General features: G+C 39.9%; 1 protein-coding gene across 2 annotated transcripts in view; it reads right to left on the bottom strand.

The window, feature by feature from the left end:
• Positions 1-459: 459 nt before the first annotated feature.
• Positions 460-26,375, bottom strand: part of LOC127425692 (forkhead box protein O6-like) — a 49,614-nt gene continuing 23,698 nt past the window's right edge. For both annotated transcript variants that reach the window (XM_051671920.1, XM_051671921.1), the window contains one exon: positions 460-4,769. In XM_051671920.1, the coding sequence (XP_051527880.1) occupies positions 3,081-4,769 (1,689 nt within the window). In that variant the 3' untranslated portion in view covers positions 460-3,080. The remainder of the gene's footprint in view (positions 4,770-26,375) is intronic.

Genomic DNA, 26,375 nt, shown 5'->3' with positions numbered 1-26,375 from the left:
TATAAATGGATCGGATACAGGAGCTCCATACCGTCACCCACAAACCTATCTTTATACCCAATAAATATAAACTGTGGATATTATATTATTGATAGCCAGGCATAGTATCTACCAGGGCACAATTTCAGTTAATTTTCATACTCATTTCAGGTACATCACTGTGCTAGAAACACACACACACACACACACACAAACATGAAGCTGAGTACAGAGGCAGGCGTGGGCCAGCAATCAAAATTACAGTTGGATAACAACTCATTCCTGGCCACCTCGAAAACAACATAAAGATGGGAATGAAAGAGAATGGGATGAAGACAGGGCTCATTGTCCTTGGCAGGAAAGAGAGAGAGAGAGAGAGTGCAAAAGAGGGATGGCTATCTGATCAGGCCGTGTGAGAAAAGCTGTGGAGAGCCACTTGACATTTGGCCTGATTCAAACAGCTTTGCTGAAGGATGCTACTCTGACTGACTCTCTCAGACACACAAACACATACTCCATTTGTAACTGTGAAGTTTTTTTCTTTCGATCAACCTAGTGCTGTCCTTTTCAACACATTCTCTGTCAGCATTTTTCTCTATTGTAACCGCCCTACCCATTTCTTTCTCCATGTACATTTTTCCTCATCAAATTTTAAGCAGAACATAAAGACTGCATTCGAGCCGTGTATCTGTGGGCAGTTTTCAGTCTCTGAGCTAGCATCTAAAAGCTTAAAAAAAGAAACCAAAGATACAAAGAGTGGATGAAATAACCAAGATATCAAGCAATATAGAAATACCAAGGACAATAACTTCACAACAATGTCAGGTCTTCTTGGAATGTTGAAAGCCATCAGTTCTGTAATAATGAAGGTGGAATCTACTCTCTGCACTCCAGAGCTTTCCATAAAGGTTTGACTGGTCAGATGTGGTGACTGGCCATGGACAGCAACTTTATCCTGGTCGTCATGAAATCTGTCTTGAATTTGATTAGTAGTGTGCATGGAGGTATTATACTCTTGGAAATATGGAACATTGCTGGGTTACAGTAATTTTACCATCTGATCTTGGAAAATGGGTTTTTTTGATGGTTGATCAGATAAATGCTGATTCAAATGGTAATTTTTACAGCTGTACTTTGTAAGTTTCCAATTTTCTGAGAGCATTGACTTGCAACCTCTGTCCCTCTTTGCCAATTCATATTTTTTATATTTGACAAATAGAATGCTATTATTATTTTTGAGCCTGTCCCCCCTGACAAAATGGATGCTTGAGCAATTTAGGTGTTGACTTTTCACTGTCATTGAAAATCTGGAAGTTGCCTCATGTTGCTTCCATGCTAGCAGTCAGACCTCTTTTATATCTAAAACGTTTTGTAATAAAAAATCAACATAAAATATTTAGATTTTTCCTATATTTGTAACAGTTAAATACTTCAAGTGAGTGTTTCATTTTTTTTTCCCCTTCCTGTATGTCTAGTGGTCATAATAGGATAAGACAATTGGAAATTAGATGCCTAAATGTGGCCCATATGTTTCCTCCAACCACACCATATCACGTCATAACTAGAGTAGTCTTTCCCTCAGAATTCTTGGTGTTATGTTACATTCAGAATGAGAAAATACAGAAAATAAGTCTGCAAAGAGAAGATAACACCCATTTTTTGCTTGCTGACTGAATTAATTAGCATGCAATCCAATAGTGTACAACACAAAAGCTCTGGAAGATGGTGGAGTATAATCATTGTGTAAAGTTGTTGTGACCATGAGCCAGATATGAGATGCTTTCCCTTTGCAACCTTGAGGTAGCACTACCATCGAATAGTTACTTTGTCAAGCAGATGCAATGATAAGGATAAATTCCAGCTCTGTCTTAAATGAACACACAGTTAATGAGGACTGACGAGGCTTCAAATGTGATCAATCAGCACTGATTAACTAAAGTAACACTGCATAGGAAGGAAGATAGTAAAAATATTAAAATTAATATAAAGGAGGATGTTAATGTAGCCAAAATCAAGCTAGTGCATTGGTTGCTGATGGAGAAAGGCTGTCACAGAGTAATTAGTCTAAGGTGAACCGGGAAAGAGCCGTGCACAGGATTTGCAGCAGTGTTGGATCGTTCCTTATTTCATTATATCGAAAGCTTTATAAATTCACAGAATGGAGAGGAAGGGGGCATAGAGAGAATATTTGCATTTCTCCTTTTCCCCCTCAATCTCTGCCCTCCCTACCTCCTTCAAGTGCCCCCTCCCTGACTCCCCCCACTTACTGCAGAGTGACTTTAATCATCACTTTCGCCAAAACACATTAAGTCATTGTGTGTCCGGGGGAAAAACAGCTCTGTGCACTCCGAGCATCACATTCTATTTGCAACAGTGATGCATAGCTGGCGCATTACTTTGGAGATTAAAAAGGATATGCTGAATATCAATAGAGTGTATCTGATGGATGTCTGTCCTGGCCCACAATAAAGGGACATCCAGTACACCTCCTTGGGAGGAGGTGTGTTCATTTACCAAAGTAAAGCAGCTCCACACTCACATGCTCGCACAACCCGCACAAAATGATGAATACACAAATGACGGCACAGACACCCAGACAGCTATAGCAACTGTTCAATCCTGTACTCATGTTTAGCAAAACAACACCAATGCTTAATTATTTATTTATTTTTGTTCAGGAAGGATAACAAAGTCGTTTGCATACATTAAACCCAGGCCAGAGGAAAATGTGATTCCTTCCAGGTCACAGGGTGATCGTTACAGCATCAGAATGGATGGCGACAGATGTAAAGTGCTTTGGAGCTTTTGCCCAGATAAGAGATGGAGGTGATGAATAGAGCACAAACTGAAGGACATGAACCACAGAAAGGACTGTTAGGGTGCTATAACATTATTCCATAGCAAGGAAAAAGATTGAGAGGAAGGAGGGGGAGGATTTTAAGTGGGTGGGGCAGGGAATTACCATGAGTCCAGAATCTGACATCAGCAAAAGGGAATCTTGGTCAAATTGTTTATTTCAGTCCCCAACTTGACCTGCTGCCCTTCAGAAGGCTGTATGGTTGAAGGTTTGCCTATATGTAGGCCCTCAATCTCCGCAGAGTTCACCCAGGAACCCAGCTCTGACTGTTGTGTGATTGTTGAGGACCTGCAAATGTCCCCATTCCCATTCCCATCCCCAAACCCATCCCAAAGCCAACACCCTGTGACAGTGTCCCGTCAAAGTTAAAATCCATTCCCTCTGTTGAGTCCATGAAGTCATTCAGGAGAATGGATTCCACATCGCAATCCAGACTGCTCTGGTGCACATCCATTTCCAGGTCAGACTGCAACCGGTTGTGAGGATCCTGGTGATGGTTAGCTTGATGGTTGCCATGGTAATTAGGATTCTGTGATGGGTGGTGGTAGTACCCATGCCAAGGTTCTGTCATTCCCTGGTGGAGGGGGGCACATGGGTAGGACTGATGGCGAGGGTGTGGCGCTGAAGCCAGGCGACAAGGGTCCTGGGGTACATCCAGGACAATGGCAGGGTTAGGAGGCAGGGCAGTTGAAGGAAGGTGAGTGCGAGGGCCATAAAGGTTGGATGATTTGTGGTTGTAGGGATGCAAAATGTAATTGTTGACCCTGGGAGAAAGGTCTGGTTGTCTGGAGTTGTTATGTTGCATTTGATTGTGCATGTGGTTGGGATTGGGACTCGCATTAATTTTGTGGTCATGAGACTGAATGTAGTCAAGGCTATGGTGGTGTTTATGTCCATGACTGTAGTCGAGACCTGGATGATGCTTATTATGAGCTTGACTGGGATTGAGATGATCGCTTGGATTTTGCTCATGATTCACTCCATGGCCATTGTGAAGGCTTTGATTGGGATTGTGATTGTTGCCTTGCTCGTGGTTATGATTGTGAGTTTGGCTGTGATTTTGGCTGTGAGAGTGCACAGCACTGTTAGATTGTGACATAAGCGAATGGGATGCTCCTCCTTGCCCTAAAACCATGTCCTTACCACAGTATTGTGGTCCCTCAGCTAGCAGACTTTCGAGGGCATTGTTTTCTGAGTATGCCCTGAGGGCACGCTGGAAGGTAGAAGGCTTGTTTTCCTGGATAGTCTGCATAGGTGTATGATGCCTAAGCATGCCCATGGATGGCTGGCCATATACTGTTCCACAGTAGGAGGTCTCTGCCTTGGTTCCAGGGCCATACTGGTAGCCATTGCGCTTAAGTGGCAAAGGCTGGGAGTAGCCCTCTTCCAAGCTGATGGCTCCTGTTAGATCAGCAAGATGTGGGAGCTCGACAGATGGACAATGCCCCCCTGTTCCCAGGGCTGGAGATCTAGTGCTGGTGGGGCTAGGGTAGAGTCGAGGAGAGGTTGAGCTGGAGAGCCCTCCTTCTTCTGGTTCATCAGGTTCTGCTTCAGCCAGAATGGGTGATAGACATCCACTGAGCGTTGACGTAGAAGAACTGGTTCTGGAGTGCAGGTCTATCCAGGCATCAAACTCTTCGCCCCCCACTCCCATTGCTCCCTTTCCAGCTGGACTTCCATGTTCTGGTGATCCCTGTATTCCAGGTGCTCCAAGCTCTCGGGCCATTCCCACTGCTCCCGCTCTCTTCCGGCTGACCCGGCCTCGGCTCTTCAGGTACTTGGTTCCATTATCCATGGAAACAGCTCGTCGGCGGGGACCTTTGCCCATCTTTCCACCCTCTGGGTTAAGCATCCACCAGGAACTTTTTCCTGTTCCCTCATTCTGCACACGGATGAAGCGGGTGTGAAGAGAGAGGTTGTGTCTGATGGAGTTCTGTAGAAAAGAGAAAACGGTAGACATTAGTGATCAAACTTTGAGTTGAGGTATGTTTGCAACACCAGTTTGTGTCTTTTCTTATGTAGGATATGGACATATTTAAACAATTAAGTTTTATACAAAGGTTTATTCAACTAAATCATTCAATCATAAGTGCAATTTAAATCAACAGATATTTAAAATAAGACCATTCAGGGTAATAACATCACAATATAATACTCCTGTAGAACACAAGATAAGTTCCTGTAAAAACCCTTAAGCAGTTGGGGGCTTTCAGTACAGGAAAAGGTGAAACCCCTCTTGGCTGCACAGGCAAATCAATACTGTAAGCAGACTTACTCCTGCACACTGCACGCTTGCTCTGACTCACACTGCAGCTAGCCAAGCTGAGTCCACACACACATCAAACCGTAATCAAGGTTACCCAAATGAATTACACGTGGCAACCTGATCACAGACACATCTATCGATTGCAGTCTTGCGAAAATATGAGGGAAAGCCAGAGAGTAAGATGACAAAGTGAGAGTGAGCCATGATTCTGGCACGCTTGCAATCCTGGAGGATCACCAGACAAAGGAAACAAAAACCAGAGAGAGAGAGAGAGAGAGAGAGAGAGGCTTCAGTGATACAGATGCAGTAGAGAAATGCAAAAACCAAAGAGAGAGAGAGAGAGAGAGAGAGGCTTCAGTGAAACAGATGCAGCACAGAAATGCATCTTTCCTTTGCTGTATTACTACAATGGAGTCAAGAATGTTGATGAATTAGAGAGCAGCATTGAGTGCCACAATACACTATGATATATGGAAATGTGTGTTGGTGTTAAGATCAGAGCATGTAAGTGGAGCGGAGCGGTGATAAATCCACCTCAGCGGAGAGCGCCTTTTTGAAGATTCTTCTCCTCTTGCTGAGCGCAACTCTTTCAACCCTGAATGTGCTTCATGATATGCTGGTTTGGGAACCTGCTAAATAAGCAATATGCCTGAAGGAGTTCAAACATTGTTTTAGTGAAGTTGCAAACCTTATAGCCTATATAAATGCAAATTATAAATCAAAGTTAAGAATGAGGAAATTGAAAGGGAGTGTGGAGAGACCATGAGAATTTGCAAATATTCCTTTTGGAATACGTCACATTGCCAGAAAGCAAGAGGATGTGCTAAGCGAACATGGTAGTGCAGCAAAAGGTGAGCTAGCAGGGTACACTAGCATTCGATATTAAATTAATAGATAAGTAGATAGTAAGGTATCTTGTTGTTTTGCAGTCATGTCAGTGCAGCTGCCAGCTAGATGCAGGCCTGGTTCTGCAGGGTTGTGAACGTTAGAGCACCCTCAACTGAATATGTAAGCTTGATAATACTGTAAATTGGCAAAGCATATTTCCTTCAACTCACACAAAAAATCCCTGCATCAAAACTAATAAACATGTATGATCTTGCAGATCAGTCTGTCCTAATTTGCAGGCACAGCTTTCTGCTTTCATGCCTTCATTGTATGATTGAGCATTTGATTGGTAAAGATTTCCACTCTCGCTAAGAGAATTTCATTGCGGAATTATCTCACTTAATCGACCGCCTGTTGCTTTCAATTTCTGCTCCAGGATAAAGTGCACATAACTGCTGGTCAGTTTCCCAAAGCCAGTGAAATGTAAAAAACTGACTCTAGATTAGTGGTTGCGGATAACATCTTCCGACATCGCTTGCTGCATTCATGTGCAGAGAAAAAATCTATAAAGAAAACGTTTTCTTAAACGAAGGCAGTGTAATTCATGAATTAAATTATTTTAGATTAAATTGTTACAAATAATTTGTTTTGGGATCATTAAACATGATTTCATATAATATATACAGTATTGGACAAAATCTCACTTTGTACAGGACAAATATTTGTTATTTGTTAAATCCACTGTTAAACCCTGCTGAACATATAAAGAGCGCATACACAAAACATGACGCATGTAATGTCCAGATTCATTTTATGCTGCTTTAGAAATATCAAGGAAAAACAATGGGGGCACATGGTATCTACTAATATAATAATTATTATATAATTAACCACAGTCCTTTAGATTGCATACAATTCGTACATATAAAATTGTAGAGAATAATCATCAAGCAACAATACTGAAAAAGAGAAAAACTTTCACTGCTCTTTTCTGGATAACATAATATGCCCTTTAAAACTGAACACAAAATTAGGATGAGAAATTGCTCATTTTAATTTACAGACTTAATGTCTGATAGCATTAAATCAGAAACTTAGTATTGTATCAAATCTACAGTAACCTAATAATCATTCCGTGGAGACAACTGAAAAACAATTATGAATTTCACTTTTTCCTGTATTTCCTGGTATTAGACATTGTTTTCATTATTTCCATGAACGATTAGAACAAACTTTAAAGATTGTGAAAAGATTGTGTTTTTCTGGTCGGTTGTGTCACTCAGATCCAGTTTAAACTGAAAAGCGCAAATTTGCACATATGCGAGTTTCTGCGCCACCACACATATGTTTTATCACTTGTAGAGACATGTTTGATGACTTGTTTCAAGTAAATAAAGGTAATTTAGAACTGAAAAAAAATGTCAAGGCATTATTTGAAGATGTTCAGTGACATATGTGCTAAAAGAGAAATATTTGACTGATTACAAATGATAAGTAAGGTCTGGTAGACCCGATTATCTAACAGCCGTTGTAAACCAGTCCAAAATAAACAGCAAGATTTTATATACAAAAACACAACAATACAATCACATAATTTCAGATGTGTACATTACTAATCATTTGATAATTTAATAAATGTCGGCCTATAGTCTATATTTCACCCAGAGGGGCACCTCAGCCCATGTGGGCAAAGGGGCAGTTGCTCAGGCCAATGTAGCCACCCCCCTGTTTACGTCCCTGGAAACAAGTATACTACAGAGACATTTCATATCGGAGCGGAATTTGAACAAACTTTTTACCAGTGAGCATGAGCGGAGCATCCAATTGGGCTGTGAGCAGCTGAGCAGAGCGCACGCGCATGGAGCGGGTTATTGAGCAGAGTGTCACACCGCTCCGCTTCGCTCACATGCTCTGGTTAGATCACATAATAATATGGAAATGTATGTCAGTGTTTAGATCACACAATATTAATACAATGTGTTTAAAGTATCTATCCTCTACTTTCACACAAAAATGGAAGAAAATATTCAAATCATCTTGATATATACAGTGTGTTTTGTTAATTGATAGGTTTCTATTAAGGGTCAAATGGATTCCTTTGAGAACAGCTAATTTTGATGAGAAGGGGAATAGATTTACTGGGCTTACAGGACCTCAGAAAGAAGGTGGGTAAAGAAAAAGAAAGAGCAAGGCTATCCAGTGAATCAGTGTGACGCCAGTACTCAACGTAGACTAGAACAACATCTTTCTTTCTATTTAACTCTCTCTGTAAAAAGGACAGGGCCAGATCCCTCAATCTGCTACTCCCTGCTGAGTGCTCTTGCCACAGTATGCTAGTGTTCACACCAACTGATCTCTCTCCCTGTCTCTTTCTCTCTAGCAGGAAAATCATATCGGTCTATCAAATTCTCAACATTACCAACAATCCATTTTAATGTGTTGACATGTGTACACAGCAACATTAATGTAGTGAGAGCACTACTCCTTACACACATACACACTCAGTCTCTCACTCTCAAAGCTACAGAGCCTCTCAAGGGTTCAAACCCCCCTCTCCATCACTTCACCCACCGTCTATCAGATTCCCTCACTCTCACACTCATTCATCTCTTTCCCTGTGTCCCTGCATCTGTTTATCACTCTCTTTTCACTCTCTCGCCATCTAGCCACAAATCATGACACTAATTTCATTCACCTGCTCTGCAAAAGACAAAAAATGCAAATAAGACAAAACAAATCTACTTCATGTCCCTCAATCATCCACAATACAATTATGTTTTGAGTGCGTCTATCGGCCCATCTATACTCTATAATCCCCATCGCACGCCTTTACGGAAAGCCGCCTCTTGTTTTCTGCAGTGATTCTGAGAACCATTACCGCTCATGAGTGGTCAGATATCAGTCACTGAAAAGAGCCAATTACCTTGGCAAAATTTACACTACAGCTGGATATCGACTGTAAAGCAGGCTAATCTGATACTGCGTGCTGTTTTAGTGTCACCTCACACCTGAAGGGCTAATTCTTCCCCCAACACCAGTGGCAGATTTGCTGCTTCCATTCGGAGCGGTGAGAAATTGGATAAGGAAGATGTATTTATGTACTCTCACACCCCAGGATGGGCCTTTATTCTCCACCAGCTATTCTGCCAAATTACACAAGCCCCCGTGCTGGTGCAAGACCCAGATGCTTCCTGGGCCGACTTAATCAAAGCTAAATTGAAGCATGGCATCATGACCAGGATCTGCATGCCGAAACGACCTGCGTGAGGTGATCCGAGCACGATGCATTGACAGCTCCGGCAACTGTTCTTTGTTGCAAGGGTAACCATGACTACTGTGGATACAGGAAGAGAGGAGCTATGTGCGAAAAGTGGGGGGAAGAGAGAGGCAGATGCTGTTTGATGCTGCAGGTATACTGCAAACAGACTTTCATCTCTGACAGTCAGAAGACTCGCCCAACTCGCAAGAGAGCTTCAATCATCAGCAGTCACACCATCGCTTGAGCTGTCTCAGAGGAACAGTGATTAGCAAGTCAACTATAGGCTGCACGACTTCACAGTAGCAACCAGCAACCCGCCACTCCATGGATCAGCTCACCAAACAGCCGTCTAGACATAAGCTTGTTGTAGAAAGATCACATTTTTTAAACATGACAACATTCAGACTTGAAAGGCCACACATCATCATTTAGTCAGTGAAAAGATCCACTTTTCGCCTTATGTGGCTCCATTAAAATGGGGAGAATAAGGTAGAGCACGAGGTGCTTTTCTCTGTGGTTGTGGTGTTTGATAAAAGCGGATTATTCATGAAGTCACAATTGTTGTGGTGGTTGTGTGGCCGGTGGTGAGTGTTATAAATAGCAGGTCTGTGGTTCAAAATTTGATCCAGACACCTTCAAGCTCCTCTGCCTCTGAGTCATTCGCTGGTCAGCTGTGTAGCCATCTGCTTATGACCTGCTTTGTATCTCTCTAATACACAAAAACACACATTCTCCCCAAACTCTACAAATACTCATCTGCAACTATTAAAGTTGAAATGTGTAATTTCTGCCCCATTAGTGCAAACAAACGGAATTGCAAAATTAAACATTGTTGTCAAACAGCTTTCTTGTTTCTTGCCATTGGTTGAGTCAGTGTTGCTGTGTCAGGCATGCGGGCCGCTGAAACACACAGACTGTTATTTTTATAGCATCACAGTGACATAATGTGTACAATTTTTGAAAAAATACAACCCACGATTGACTTAAAGTTTGGGATGCACCGAAATTTTGGCCTCAGAAAATTTTCGGTTTTCTGCAGATAGAGAAAAAAAGGCCAAAAAATCTTAGCCGAAAATGTGAACATATACCATTATTTTAAATTCCAGCAACAAAAACTCTCACATGTAGAAAAAGCATCAATAATGTTAAACACTAAAGTCCACATCCTCAGAAAAGCCACAGTCAGTCATGATTACTTTAATCAGTGAGTGAAAGTGTCAAATAACAGGACGGTTACTGAGATTAAGTGAGTAGTATTTGGCTGGTCATGTGATTCTAACATGGCAGCCCCCTATGTGTGGACCCTCTCCATGAAGAATAAAACAGCTTTTATAAGGTTACTGATATGACTGGAGTCTTCATTTTAATGTGAGTGCTCATGATTTCCTACATGTATTACAAAATTACAATTCATGTCTTTAGGAGTTCAACTTTTTTTAAAGAGGAAAAAATTACTGAGTGCACCTTAAATGTTCTCTTTGTTTATAAAGTTTATAAGAGTTTATAAAGGGGTCCAAAAATTAACAGTGTTGGGTAAATTACTCAAAAATAGTAATCCAGTGCAAATTACAAATTCCTTCGCTGCAATTGTAATCAGATTACTTTACTGATTAATTCATAGAAAATTAATCACTTTACTAATTATTTTAAAGTTACTTTCTAAAACAATTTTCACAGTGTTCACATCAAACACATTGATGTTTTTGTTTTTCCAATCAACGAATGCAAACTGTCTGCATTTCCTTCTTGTTCATTGTTGTTGTCCCTTCAGCTGTGACAGAAACACAAACAGATGTACATGTGAACATAATTCTTGAACTAAATGTGTTCTACATAAATAATATTATTTTAGAAATATGTGTAACTCAAGAAATGTACTTAAAATTAACTTCATTGAAAGTCAGTAACTGTAATCTGATTACAAGGATTGAAATGTGTGATGGGACTTTTGACTAAAAAAGTAATTGGTTTACTTTGTAATCTGATTAAGCCCAACACTGTTAATGACTAATAAGTCTATATGCTCCTGATACAGTTAGATACTGCAGATGAGTAAGGATGCATACTATCCATCAACACTAAAGCAACCTGGTGACCTCCAGTAATTTAATGCTGAGCGTCCAAATAGAACATTGCGACAGACTCAGGGCAGGCAATGTTCAAACACTCATTAAAGCCCTGTTCACACTGCCAGTGACATCATGCGAGACAGCAACACGATCCCGTTCATTTTCAATGAGAGCACAGCGACTTCCGGTGACACGAGCTGTCGCAGCTGGTGGCAACCAAGATTGCCATGGAGAGCGACAAGACAAAGTTCAGAAAATTTCAACTTTATGACATTCGCGAGTGACTACCAATGAGAGTGAAGACAGCAGAGCTCACGTCATCTGTCTCCTGGCAGAGAGTGAAGGTACTCGAGACATATACAGGCAAGAAAGAGGAGAATTTAAAAGTTTCTGTGAGTGATTTCACTGTTTTATATAATTTGTCTTTACATGGATATGGGCTAATAAAACGATGCATGTAAAACCGTGTCGGCATTCTGGGTGAGTTTGATTCATATATTGATATAACATTTGTCTTGTTTAATGATATGGTGCATTAAGCACTGCTGCAGGTTATATAAAATGCTCTCCCCTGTAGAATGTTCATTTTTAGTGGCAAGAGAACTGATTCCTAGTCAAATTAGAATGATATCTTAGTTTTATCGGCAGTATCATCTGTAATCAGCATTTCAAAAGCTTCTATAGCCACTTGTGCAGTCCACCAATAATGTTAGAGTGGTGGCAGCAGTCGGAACGTCCACCAGCAACACAGATCGCAGAATCTAGCGACACCAAGCGACAATATCTCTGGACGGGGCTTTACAGTACAACACAACCTGATATACAGACACTTTCAAATATGCCCGGCAAGTCGGAACAGTCTGGCATTCAGGCTTAATCCCACTCCAGCCAGCATAATCCAGAGAAATCTGGGGCTAATCCTAGTTAAATCTGGCTGCCCCACAGCTGACTGTGACCCCTGGAATGCAACAAAGTAATGGGGATTGAAGGGATCATATGCTGGCCAGGCAGGAGATGCGTAGAGAAAGAGTGATGACGGGCATAATAATCGGCATAGGGATCAAATTGGACAAATCAGGAACATTTCAAAACATGAGTTACAACACTACAGACCCATAGTGTTTGCAGTTTTCAGGGAAATCAACCTGGGGATGATATACTTGAAGTTGTTTCTGCATAGATTTAAATTAATGCTCATTTAATTTGTCAGACTGGGATTTATGAACTATTTTACCACCAGGCGCCATTGGTCACCCCCACCCTCTTGTTTTTATGTTGGTCTTGTATGCCCACAAGTCGTCAAAGTCATAAAAAAGGCTGCTTTTACATGGAAAGTTCTGGCTTAACAATTCCCATGATACATCAAAAACAAACCATCATACAGCAAGAAAGGGAAGGTTTCAAAGCTTTCTATTGGATATACAATCAAATAGAAAACTTTTAGAGAACTCAGGGAGAAATTGTGATTGTATCCGTAGGGTGAAAGGATATCTTAGGGCATTATAGGAAAAAGGAATTTTAAAGCGGGGTACATAAAGATGTCATAGTAATAACTAATTCTATAAAGATCAGAAAAAAACTGCAATTGGCTAGTTAGAAAATCAACAAGGGAGCAGTCACATGCTATGACAGCATAAGTTTTTAGTGTCCTGCCTGAAAAGACTAGTATAAATTTCCATGCTGGTCTAGTCTGGGTAATGCTGGTTTTGCAGCATGAAGCATTTACCTGTGTTTCCATTTATCATTGGGTATGCAGTTCTTGCTAGCTTTGATTATTGGGGGGTTACCTCCCCCATCCCCGCCCGGAATCTACACCCCTGCTGGTAAACTTTTGACAAGGTTGCAATTCAGCTTCTCTCAGGTACAAAATGCAATGACCGCTGTAGCCTCTCTCATGTGTTGTGTGTCTACAGTACATTTCAGTAAAAAGAGAAGGCAATGTTTAAGACTCTAGCTACCTCAAAGTTTTAGCAAACTATTCCTGCTAACATTTGCCAAGCAATCTGTTTTTCATTTTGAGGATCATTCTAATTTACTGAGCAGTCTCCTCAGAGTATGCAAGGCAGCATTCTGTTTTACATTCTGCCCAGTGTTCAATTTGACGCGGTCCGGAACGCACGGCTCGTGTTGGGGGATTGTTCTGTCGAGCATTCTTGTGTACTCGCAGGACTGGAAAAGCTGTTTTCAGCCGCGTTCACCCATTATTTATTAATCCATTTCACACAGCCAGCAGTCATTATGCATGCTACTGTCAATGGGTATCTCTCTGCCTCGCATTTATTTGATAATAAGCACAAGTGGGGTAGGAGATAAAAGCGCTGACTGCTTTCATTGTGCAAGAGGGAGAGAGTGAGTTAGAACTCCTGCAGGCGAGGAGACTTAAAATGAGAGTTGTGTGTGGGAACAGGGTGCGTCTGCTAAGCCTGTCTGGAGGCAATCGATGGAAATTAGCCAGCGCTAAAGATGCACTTCCTGTGAGTGATGTCACGGGCGGCGCTCGGCTGTTTGTGAAAAAAGCAAGAACTTGCGGGCGATTAATGGGAACGGTGGAAGGTGAGCGCAGAGAGAGGTGTTGGCAACGTGACGGATAAGGCAATATGAAATTACTGTATCGAACAGGACACATACATGATAATGATGCTAACGGAAGTATGCTAACAATATTATTTCTGGGTAATATAACATATAATTCACGTATTAGCAGAGACAGTATAAGGAGGTGGAGACAGACCACGCAAAGTACAATGAATAGTGGAAATCATAACACTGGAACAATGGAAGTCCTGCCCTTTTACTCGCACATACACATTAGCTGGACCATATGCAGTTTTAGTGTGATTTGAACTCCTGAAGTAAAAATTATAATACCATTGACAGATTTTAATTGGTGATGTTATTGAAACTTAATCTTGACAGTTTTGGAGACTTTGCAGTTCAAGTAGATAGAAAATACCTGCCCGTGGTTGCTACTAAGATGGCCACCGAGTGAATCAGAATCAGAATCAGAATGAGCTTTATTGCCAAGTATGCTTACACATACAAGGAATTTGTCTTGGTGATAGGAGCTTCCAGTACACAACAATACAAAAACAGCAACAAGACTTTTAAAAAATAATTACAATTGAATAAAAAATAGATAAATATTGAAAAGAAAAAAGTATATATAGAATACACAATAGACAATATATATATATATATATATATATATATATATATATACATACACATACATACATACACACACATACATACACATACATACATACATACATACACACACACATACGTAGTGCAAATCTAAATACAAATCGGTTATGTACAGTGCAAGGGAATGTAATGGCAGAAGAGGCAGGATGTGTTGGATAATATAAAAAGACTAAACTGTGTATTGCACATTAATTATTGCTCAATGGGGCAGTTTTAACTGTTCACGAGATGGATAGCCTGGGGGAAAAAACTGTTCCTGTGCCTGATGGTTCTGGTGCTCAGAGCTCTGAAGCATCGGCTAGAAGGCAACAGTTCAAAAAGGTAGTAGGCAGGGTGAGTGGAGTCCAGAGTGATTTTCCCAGCCTTTTTCCTCACTCTGGAAGTGTATAGTTCTTGAAGGGGGGGCAGGGGGCAACCAATAATCCTCTCAGCAGTCTGAACTGTCCTTTGTATTCTTCTGATGTCTGATTTCATAGCTGAACCAAACCAGACAGTTATTGAAGTGCAGAGGACAGACTCAATGACCGCTGAGTAGAACTGTATCAGCAGCGCCTGTGGCAGGTTGAACTTCCTCAACTGGCGAAGGAAGTACAACCTCTGCTGGGTCAATGTGGGTCTCCCCCTTCAGGTCCAGTGAGATGGTAGTACCCAGGAAGCTGAATGACTCCACTGCTGTCACAGTGCTGTTTAGAATGGTGAGGGGGTCAGTGTTGGGGTGTTCCTCCTAAAGTCCACAATCACCTCCACCGTTTTGAGCGTGTTCAGCTCAAGGTTGTTTTGACTGCACCAGACAGCCAGCTGTTTAACCTCCCTTCTGTATGCAGACTTGTCATCATCCCGGATGAGGCCAATGACAGTGGTGTCATCTGCAAACTTCAGGAGCTTGACAGAGGGGTCCTTGGTGATGCAGTCATTGGTGTAGAGGGAGAAGAGTAGTGGGGAGAGCACACATCCCTGGGGGGCACCAGTGCTGATTGTACAGGTGCTGGAAGTGAATTTCCCCTGTCTCACAAGCTGCTGCCTGTCTGTCAGAAAGCTGGTATTCCACTGACAGATAGACATGGGAACAGAGAGTTGGTGTAATTTAGTCCGGAGAATAGCTGGGATGATGGTGTTGAAAGCCGAACTGAAGTCCACAAAAAGGATCCTTGCATATGTCCCTGGTCTGTCCAGATGTTGCAGGATATGATGCAATCCCATGTTGACTGCATCATCCACAGACCTGTTTGCTCGATAAGCAAATTGAAGGGGATCTAGAAAGGGTCCAGTGATGTCCTTCAGGTGGGCCAACACCAGTCTCTCAAACTGACTTCATTTGTATTAATTTGTTCAGAAATACACTACCCTTCAAAAGTTTGAATTCACGAAGACATTTTTGTTCATCAAGACCGTGAAGACACGTGCGCACATTGGATGAGCTGGTAAGAACACCGGGTAAGGTGTTTACATGGCACGTGAAATTGGCGTAATGGACAAAAATCTACCCGTGTCGATCGGGTTATTCATAAGCCATTTAGAACAAGAATCCGCTTTATTGCCAAGTATGCTTACACATACAAGGAATTTGTCCTGGTGACAGAAGCTTCCAGTGCACTAACAATACAACAAGACAGAGATAATAATAAAAATATAATAAGTGAATAGAAAATATAAATATATTGAAATGCAAGATAAGACTATATATATATATATATATATAGAGAGAGAGAGAGAGAGAGAGAGAGAGAGAGAGAGAGAGAGAGAGAGAGCGATAGATAGATAGATAGATATACGTATGTACAAATACAAATCTGTTATATACAGATGCAAGGAAATATATGGCAGAAGAGGTAGGGTATGTTGGATAAATATAAATAGATTTATGGCCTTTACGCCGATAAAGGAACACAGTTTATTACGTTTATATGACCGCAAGTGTTGTCAGGTTATTTTATTAAGCATAATCTGTGTAAGCACGTGCATGTAAACGCGCTCATTGCTACAGGTGGAGGATTCTTGGGTGAACCGAAAGTTTGAAGAATACGGCCTTTATTTGTATAGAAATAGTCATTTTTATCAATATAAATGTCTTTATTTAATTTTCTCAGTGATTCAAAACTTCTGTTAATAATCTTCTTCTTTCTAATCTTAATGTTTGTCTGCATAGAGTTATTTAATGTTTTGTCTCTCTGTGGTGATAATGAGCAAAATTAACAATGAAAAATTGAAAAGAAAAATTAAAACCACTAATGATACAACTACAACACTCATACCCTAAAAACAGAGCAAAGCCATCATTACAGCCAACCCTTAGGCGACAGAAGGACTCTCTCTCCGCCCACATCCCTGTGGAATGCCCACCCTCCAGAGGGACCAGGGAGGAAGGGAGGGGCATTGTCTGGAGATTTAGCCTAACCTGAGAGAGGTTGACTGGGCACAGAAAAGAAGACGAGGCCCCTGAAGGCCTGTAGGTGGGAGCAGCCAGCTAGTGCGCTCCATTCCCTTGGACTGAGCACTAATTGGAGCTGCTGGCTGAGCCGGGCCAAGTTCCCTGGGAGATGGGAGAGCCTGAGGGAGGGAGAGGGAGTGGGAGGAAGTGAGGGATGGACAGAGAGAGAGAGAAAGAGGGGAGGGAGATTTAAAAATAGAGCGGGCAGATTTAGGAGCATCTGAGAGCGGTGCGGGGGATCGGAAAATCCGCCCTGCGTGCCAGAACTGACCAGACCTTCGGGGCATAAAAGCCAGTCCTTCACTGTGGCGTAGTGGGCACGGCATAGCACAGCCGCCCCCTGGCATACGTTTGCCCGGACATCGCGTGGCATGAAGCCCAGACTGGGCAGCGCTAAGAGCCGGGAGCAGCGTTAGCCTGAACCGCTTTCACACAACAGGTGGAGAGTACAAACACCTGTGGGAGATCGCACAGACTCTGCTGTCTCAGAAGAATTGAGGTCCTACACCTGGGTTTTACATGCACAGATGGACATTTCTTGTTGCGATATACTTTGCTAACTACAATGGTACAAATGGAAAAATAAATGTCAAAATCTGTAAAATATTTTTTTTTTCTTAATCAGTATTTTTGCCTTGTCTTCTGTTAAAAATCCTAAAAAAGAAAATCCTAAACAAAAAAAAAAAACATAAATGTACTTGCATAAGGTATTAATATTTGTTTTCAGAGAATGTATCTTGAATTAAAGGAATACTCCAGGTTCAATAAAACTTAAGCTCAGTCAGCAGCATTTGTGGCACAATGTTAATTACCACAAAAAAAAAAAAAAAAAAAATTAGACAATGGAAGAGAATGGGGCCAATCCGTAAACTTTAAAATACTCACTGTTGAACAAGTGTCACATTATTCACATTTCATAAATATCTGAACATCCCAAAAACAACATACACTAATTAGCCAAAACATTATCACCACTCACAGGTGAAGCGAATAACATTGATCATCTCCTAACAAGGCCACATGTCAAGGTCTTGGTAGATTAGATGGTAAGCGAACAATTAGTTCTCGTAGTCAATGTGTTGAATGCAGGAGAAATCACATGGACGGCCGTGTACGTGTGCGTCGTTTACCTGGGGAAGTGATGGCACCAGGATGCACTGTGGAAAGACGACAAGCCGGTGGAGGGAGTGTGATGCTCTGGGCAATGTTCTGCTGGGAAACCATGGGTCCGGCCATTAATGTGGACATGAATTTGACATGTGCCACCTACCTAAACATCGTTGCAGACCAGGTACACCATTTCATGGCAATGGTATTCCTGATGGCAGTGGCCTCTTTCAGCAGGATAATGCACTCTGCCACACTGCACACATTGTTCAGGAATGGTTTGAGGAACATGACCTCCAAATTCCCCAGATCTCAATTCGATTGAGCACCTTCAGGGGTCTTGTAGAGTACATCCTTCGGCGGGTCGGCGCTGTTTTGTCGGCACGCAGAGGACCAATGGCATATGAGGCAGGTGGTCATAATGTTTTGGCTCATCAGTGTATATGTATTTGAATTAGAAATTAAGACTGTATTTTTTTATAATTTGTTTTTACCACAATGGCAAATAGTTTTTAACAAAAATCTAACATATATATATATATATATATATAGTGTGCTTTAAACAAGAAAACAGTGGTGGTCGATGGAGCACAAGTCTTGCATTAGAAACTTTTCTGTGGTAGAACCACATTTGAAAACCACTAAAAAATATTACATAAGGAAATATAAATAATAGTAAATAAATATATACAGTATATATAGTAAAATCAGGCTAACATGCTGCATGGAAACAATTCATTTCACAAATATAATTTAAAATATTCTATGTTGCCGTTCTCTTCGCAAACAAAAACACAAGCGCACAGCTATGACTGACTTTATCATCGAGCACAAAGTCACCCTCTGTTCTAGGCAGAGCATGCACAATTAATTAGTAAATCATTAATTAAGTCACGCATCGATTATTTCAGTTCCAGGGCGTGGAATGAGCTGATCGCTTTAATCAAACCCCAAACAGATTGGGAAGCACCTGGTCACATGACTGTTAATTAAAACTCAGCAATTGTAATGCAGTTCAAATGTTCACTTAAATATAAAATATTGAGGTTCATGTTAAAGGACAAAGACTCTTACATATTTAGAACACACAAAACATTTTCCATTCTCTTCAGATTTGGTATCCGTAGGTCTCACGACAGTCTTTACAATAAGAAACGGAACACAAAGATGCTCTCTGTTACATACATCCACACACACACTCACACTTTCATGCTCTTAGCCTGGCACATAGGGTCTGCTCATTACAACAATGCCAAGCTACCGGTTGCTAAGGAGACCTGTGGGAGAGGGAGGGATCCTGTTGCTATGGCAGCAAGCCAGCTTCCTGCCAACTGTCTTTCCCCAAGAGACCTGACCATAGTAGGCAGCAAAAGAGAGAAAGAAAGAAAAGAACACAGGGATCTGAATGTCAGAGAGACGGAGCGAGCGTGAGGGTGTGTTGAGGTGAGGGGGTGGGGTGTAAGAGGGGTTATGGGTAAGATGTTGAAAGAGAAACACTTTATAAAGAACGCAGCAAGCAGGGTAGCAATGGAGGAGGGGTGGAAGACAAACCAAAAAACCAGGAGGGAGAATGTGTTGTGAAAATTGATAGAGTTCGAAACAGAGGAAAATGAAAGACTCGCTTGTAAAAAGCAGAGCGAGGGCGCCTTCCGGAGCGGCATTTTCAGACGCTCTTTCTCATGAAACGGCTCGCTGGCTTACCGCGCCATGTCCTATTGTGCTAGTGTGCCGGTGACTGCACAAGATGGCTGCAAACTACCACTAATTGTACAAAGTGAACACTCCAGTGCACTAAATGGCACCTCCCAACGTGCACTGTCAAGAAGTGGCCACGGCTCACTCATTAAACCACTCTAAAACTTGCTTTTACAAGAGCCTCAACTTTCCCAAACACCAAACTATAGTTTCTCTTTGGCGACTTGTTTCCAGTGTTGAAGCTATTTTCAAACAGTACATTTGTAAATGTTTTCTACATTTAAGCTACTTAAAGGGTCATGAAACCCCATAACAATTTTTTTTTTTAGATGTTAACAGTTATCAGATGATATTATTATAATTTAATCCATGTAAAATAGATCTGAGTCAAACATATTTAACTAAACATTTAGCTATAAACAAGAGGATCTTCTGTCATTGGTGAATCATTTTCTTTTTAAATTGGTTTGTTTACATGAACTCTCCAAACAAACTCTACATATAAGAATCATTAAAGGTGCACTTTTTGTTAGTGTCATTTGGACTTACAGTGACACCTAGCGGCGTGGATGCAGCATAATTTAAAATCAATAGTTTTCAGTTATCGATGCCATTGTATAAATTCAAATTCAGCCATGATTCATTTAATACATGAGTGAAAGTGTCCTATAACTGGACGATTAATGAGATTAAGCGAGTTGTGTTTGGCTGGTCATGTGATCATAATATGGCAGCCCCCCTGAGGGGACCCTCTCCCTGTAGATTTAAACCGCTTTTATAAGGTTACTGATATGACTACAGTCCTCATCTCGTGTGAGTATTTCTGATTTTATGCATATATTTCAAAATTAAAATGTATTTCTTCTTGAGTAAAAGTTTTTTAATCAGGAAAAATGTACTGAGTGCACCTTTAAAATAAACTATTCCATTACATGTAGAGTTGGGAAAGTCCTTTCGGGCTGTTCATCTAAATGAACTAGTTCACGTAAATGATTCACTGATTCATTTGATCCCTGCACAACCTTAAAGGGACTTTGCCTTCTTTTTTGAAGTGAAATATTTAGTTAATTGCTGCTTTTTATCACAGTGTTTCAATTTGGTTTTATAAAATAGGGTGTTTTCAAGTTTTTTTAGTGTATATTACGTATATTAGTGTACAAATTTACACAAGCATAAATTAACGTTAAATTTAATGTTGTTATCCTATTTGTTTGACCTTTCTAAAAAAAATTATTGTGTGGTTACTATGATTTTACAACAAATAGCGTGGTTAAACTATGGTTACTGTAGTAAAACTATGGTTAATTTTGATTAGGTAATGTCACCCTAATTAAATATATAACTAGCAGGTGATATTATTGTATTCTGCAATCAGAAACGATCATCCAATTGTTTTATAGCTAAAAATATTTTGGTAACACATTATAATAAGGTTCTAGGGATGTCATAAAATAACTGATCGGCAGGTTGTTTTATCGATATATTGTTGAGGCATCGATATTTTAAAATTAGTCAACATTTAAATTAGCCCAATTCGCATGCTTTTCAATTCACTCAGTTGACCTCTGTTTAACAGTCTGGCGTTATAGCATTGGGAGACCACAAGAGGGTGATATAGCATGTATCGTACACACACACACACAGGACGTGTTGATGCAGTGCAGGAGATTGCAGTCCAAAATTACAAAGATTTTTGTACTTCTTCATGAATGAACAAAGTGACCCAAGTGGGGGGGGGGGGGGGCGGGGCTGACACAGAATTCACAGAGAGTTTCAAAGTAGCTTCCCCAACACTGGTGACTGCAATACTATGTGACTTTGTCACGGTATACTCCTGCTTGTTGGAAAAATGAGCTTGTTACTTGAAATGCTACACTATATTGAAAACAGCTGAAGTATTTTTTAATGCTACTGAAAAAGTAGTTAAGTTAGCCGCGTCGCTACTTTTACTGTAGTTAGCTACTCCCCAACGCTACTAGATTCGTTATGAAGTGCTGAAGCCTAGCGCTCACTTATCAAATCTACACCTGATATAAGAGACGTGTCAAAGCACACAGCTAAATATTGTTGGGAAATTTTACACTGTGAGTGTTAAAATGAACACTTTCTGGGTGAACATACAGATCCATCTTTGGTAGTGTTCAATTAACACTGGCCAAAGTGTTACTTATATGAACACACTTTTAGTGTAAAATTTTAACACTTCTAGTGTTGAAAATTTAATATTTAAGGGTGTTAACATTAACACTCAGTGGTGTTGCATCCCAAACACAATTACTCAGGGCACTGAAACTTGTTTTAATATTGATATTTTATACTTGATGTTAAAACAGCAACATTACAATTATGATTAATACATATTTCAAATGTAAACTAAGTGTATTATCAAAAAAGGAAAAAACTGACAATCAGAATGGGAGTTATGCATTTATTGAAACAATACAGCTTGTCTTCCTTAAAATCTCCAATAACATCCTCAAATTTAAAAATTCATGTTTAATGCTGAAACAATACAACATGTGTCATCCTTTAAAGCATCAATAACTCTCAGGTAAAAATAAATAAATAAATACACATTCAAACTTCCTTCATATCATTAATTAAGCATCTATGTGAAGTGCTGAAAAAATACATCTCTTTGTCACTATGTGTATAAATGAGTCAGATCCATAAGATGTCTGTTTATCAAATGCAGAAACATTTCTTAGGTCCTTGTTCACTATCCATAGCTTTTGGGGCATTTAGTCAATTAATCTGAATGAATGGACAGGTTCAATCAAATTTGACTCGAAATCTACAAAAAATATATGAGCAATAATATATTAAGTATCCTTCTGAATAAATTGCAGATAAAACATGTCATCATGGATTTGTAGTTACACTCAATTACTGTTTAACAGCTTTGCTCTTAAAGGGATAGTTCACCCATAAATAAATTCTCTCATCATTTACTCATCCTTATGCCATCCCAGATGCGTATGACTTACTTTCTTCAGCACAACACAAATGAAGCTTTTTAGAAGAATATTTCAGCTCTGTAGGTTTATACAATGCAAGTGAATGGTGACCAGAACTTTGAAGCTCCAAAAAGCACATAGACACAGAGCACATTTTTGCACACAGAGTTTTCCACCTGGGTCTCTTTGAAGGGCAGACATTAGTTGTGTTGCCTCCATTGCATTCAATAAAGATTAAAGACTTGCTGACAGACTTTCCATCAGTCAGAACAGGGGGCGGCTGATCCAATGTGGATGCGGAAGTGGAATCTGGATATATAAAAATACGTATGTCACTCACAACCAAACACCTGCACATAAAGATAAAATAGGTGTCAATATTCTTACCATTGTGCATGTATAGTAAAACACATGTCCTTTTCTGTAACAAGCTCAGGACATCCACTTCTCAAGATGTTTCATCTATAATTGGAACAGGTGTCAATTCTGTAAAACAATAGCTTCATTACTACTACTATTACAGAAACAAGAATATATCTAAACTGTAATTACTCTTTATTATGTGTAAATTTAGATTGACTTCTACACAAGGCCAAATACAAATTCCATTCAGGTTCTATTAGGGTTAAGAAGTATCCTTTATTAACATGTATAACAGTAAAATGTTGCTGTCATGTAACAGATAAAAAAGCTATATGCAAAGTCATTTGTGCATTTAATATTTAATAATCTACTCATACTAAGACTTGCCTTTAGTGACGGACTCCATGAAGCATGTCGCTATAGTTTCTTGTCTCTTTGTATTAAGTTCTTCATAGTCCATTTAGTCCAAATTGTGAGAGTTAAACAAACTTGAATGGCAATAAAAGTACAGAAAAGACAAATACATAATACTTCTAAAAAGTTTGTAGGATTGCTTATTTATTTTATTTATTGAACTTGTGCGTTAAAATACAATTTAACTTAGAGATTCAGGGCGCCTTCATGCTAGAATTTAAACTGCATCAAAGATCGCCGCCAAGGCATTGTCGTCAATGGGGATGGTGCGTCGGAAGGACGGAAAGGGAAAACACAAGGGTTTGCGATAGTGACGCAACCAAAAAATGAGAAAATTTCCACACCATCCAAAAACAGTTTCCTATATGTCAAACGTTCCGTCGGAGGTTTCCCCAGATGCACCACCATATTGAAATCAATGCATTCGCAGAGTTCTCTGACGGAGAATAAACTTCCGGGATAACTAATGAACACATCAAAGTGTTTATTACATTCACCGAAATGTATTACTATGTTATTTCAAATCATCATTCAGATTAGCAGCATGCATAAAGGGGCAAGACGGAGACTTAAATTTTAGATTTTCATTACGAGCAGCGGTCTCACTTCGCTTTCATCTGTCATGTTGGCGCTGTCCTACACATTTTATGGAAAAATGAGCATTACCTCGGCAGTTTCGACAGTTATTGAACGTTGAAGCACCAATTCTAAAATGAACATCACACATTTAATCTGAGTTATCCCGTGTGTATACGTTTCAGAATAAATAAAAGCCGCTCTCTCTACAGCAAATTCCGACTTCCAAATTCCAACGAGGAAGGGTGAGCACATAATCTATAATTTTAAAGCTGACTACAGAGTAACGACTACTACCACTGATAATTATAAACTTAAATGAATAGGTTAATGTAATGTAGACTATATTTTTTAATCATTTGTGAAAACAGAAATATTTCTTCTCCTAATTAACCAGTCGGGTCAAAAAAATTCTATTTATCCAGCTCACATTATCCGACATTATATCCTATCATGAATTCACACAGTAACCGTTCTATGTTATTGTATAGGCTACATAAAATGTGTGTTTTAGTGATATAATGAAGTTAATACATACCTTAAAATGTGGTGCAGGCACAACCACCAGCCAGTCAAGTTGATGAAGAAGGGGCGGGAAAAATGATAAATGCTTTGTACATGCGCAGAAGTTGATTTCATGTTAACACCCACAAGGAGCACTATGCAGTTAACACTTTACAACTATAGTAGTGTGAAATCTTACAAAATTAACACCAGATTTGCTTAACACTGTGTTTTTAACTATTTAGAAATTTGCTGTGCAGGTGTTTCTAATAAATAAAAAAAAAGCTTGACAAAATACAAACAAGTTAGGCTCAATAAACAACAAATTCAGGGGCGATGCAAAAAATAATGTTGTCCTGCAAAATGCAATGGTGCTAGTGTGAAAACAAACATCCGGGAATAAGGGCGAAGCGGTGAAAAAGTGGAAAGACAAAGACAAAATGAGGTGATATTGATCAAGCTTTGGAGAAGAGGGTCAAATAAGGAGAGAAGGGGAGCGAATCTACTGTCTCCAATGTAAATGGGTTTTTGGCTGCCGTCAGATCAGAATTAGTTCCATATTGCCTTGCTCTTCTCCCTTTGTGATGTGTTTTTGGTTTGATTATGGCTCTCATGACAGTTCTGTTTAAATGAGAGACAGAGGAACACTGGCACATATTCTCCCACAGATAAAGTGGGAATAAAGTTGGTTTCGCCCATGTGGGGGGTTGTTGGAGGCAATGGAATCTCTGAATTCTTTCCTCGGCTAAGCACATAGACTCAAAAAGACAGTCGGATCACAATCGCTGTTAAAGACATCTCTGTCTCTCATCCCTCTGTCTGTGTCTGTTTCTCATTCAGAGGGAATGTGGCGTCTGTCTCGCTCTTCCAGAGCACGAGAGTCTGCCCTTCCACATGGACACACACACACACCGTTGTTTGTTTTTAAGTACACATTTTAGGACGGCCATTATTGACTTATTCATGCATGTGCTTATTTCTAGAGCATAGCGTGTCTGTGATGTCGGATCTCTTAGATTCCCCCAACCTCTTAACTGGGGTTGTAGGGTTCACATGGGGTTCTCCCATATTAGCTGTCTCACTTTCTGCTATCTGTCTGCCTTTCATATCATAGGAATATTCTGGGTTCAATACAAGTTAAGCACAATCGACAGTATTTATGGCATAATGTTGATTACCACAACAAAAAAATGGACTTGTCCCTCCTTTTCTTTTAATAAAAAAGCACAAATCTGTGTTCCAGTGAGGCACTTACAATGAAAGTGAATGGGGCCAATCTGTAAACATTAAAGGTTTTAAATGTATAGCCACAAGACATAGACAATATGTGTGTTAATATGATTTGAGAGTGATAAAATTGCTTTCTTACCTTTTCTGTGTATAAACGTTTTACAGCTTATTTAAACCAATTTAAACTATTTTACAGCACGTTCTAACAGAAGAATTAAGTGCTTTTATGAAATTACAAGTGTCACATTTCTGCCTTTAAACCCTCCAAAAATTGACCCCATTCACGTCCATAGTAAGTGCCTCACTGAAATGTTTTGCTTCTTTTTTTTCTTTTTTTTTTTTTTTTTAAGAAAAGGAGGGAAGAGTCAAAACTATTTAATCAACATTATGCCACAAATGCTGTCAATTGAGCTAAACTTGTATTGAACCCAGAATACTCCTTTAACATTTCAGTGGCTTTGCCACTTTCCACCTTCATTTATTAATTCTACCTTCCTCTGCATCAATATCATTTCTCAGCAGTTGCTCCTTCATAGCTCAGGAGACAGTGAGTTCTCAGTTATGATTAGTTTGGTATCAACTCAAAGATGTGTCTTAAAATTGCTTTGAAATGTAAAGAGATAAAAATGAGACAAT

Source organism: Myxocyprinus asiaticus, chromosome 34 (genome assembly GCF_019703515.2).
Source record: "Myxocyprinus asiaticus isolate MX2 ecotype Aquarium Trade chromosome 34, UBuf_Myxa_2, whole genome shotgun sequence".
Taxonomy (NCBI): domain Eukaryota; kingdom Metazoa; phylum Chordata; class Actinopteri; order Cypriniformes; family Catostomidae; genus Myxocyprinus; species Myxocyprinus asiaticus.
Note: the sequence above shows the minus strand (reverse complement) of the source record. Positions and strands in the feature narration are given on the sequence as shown.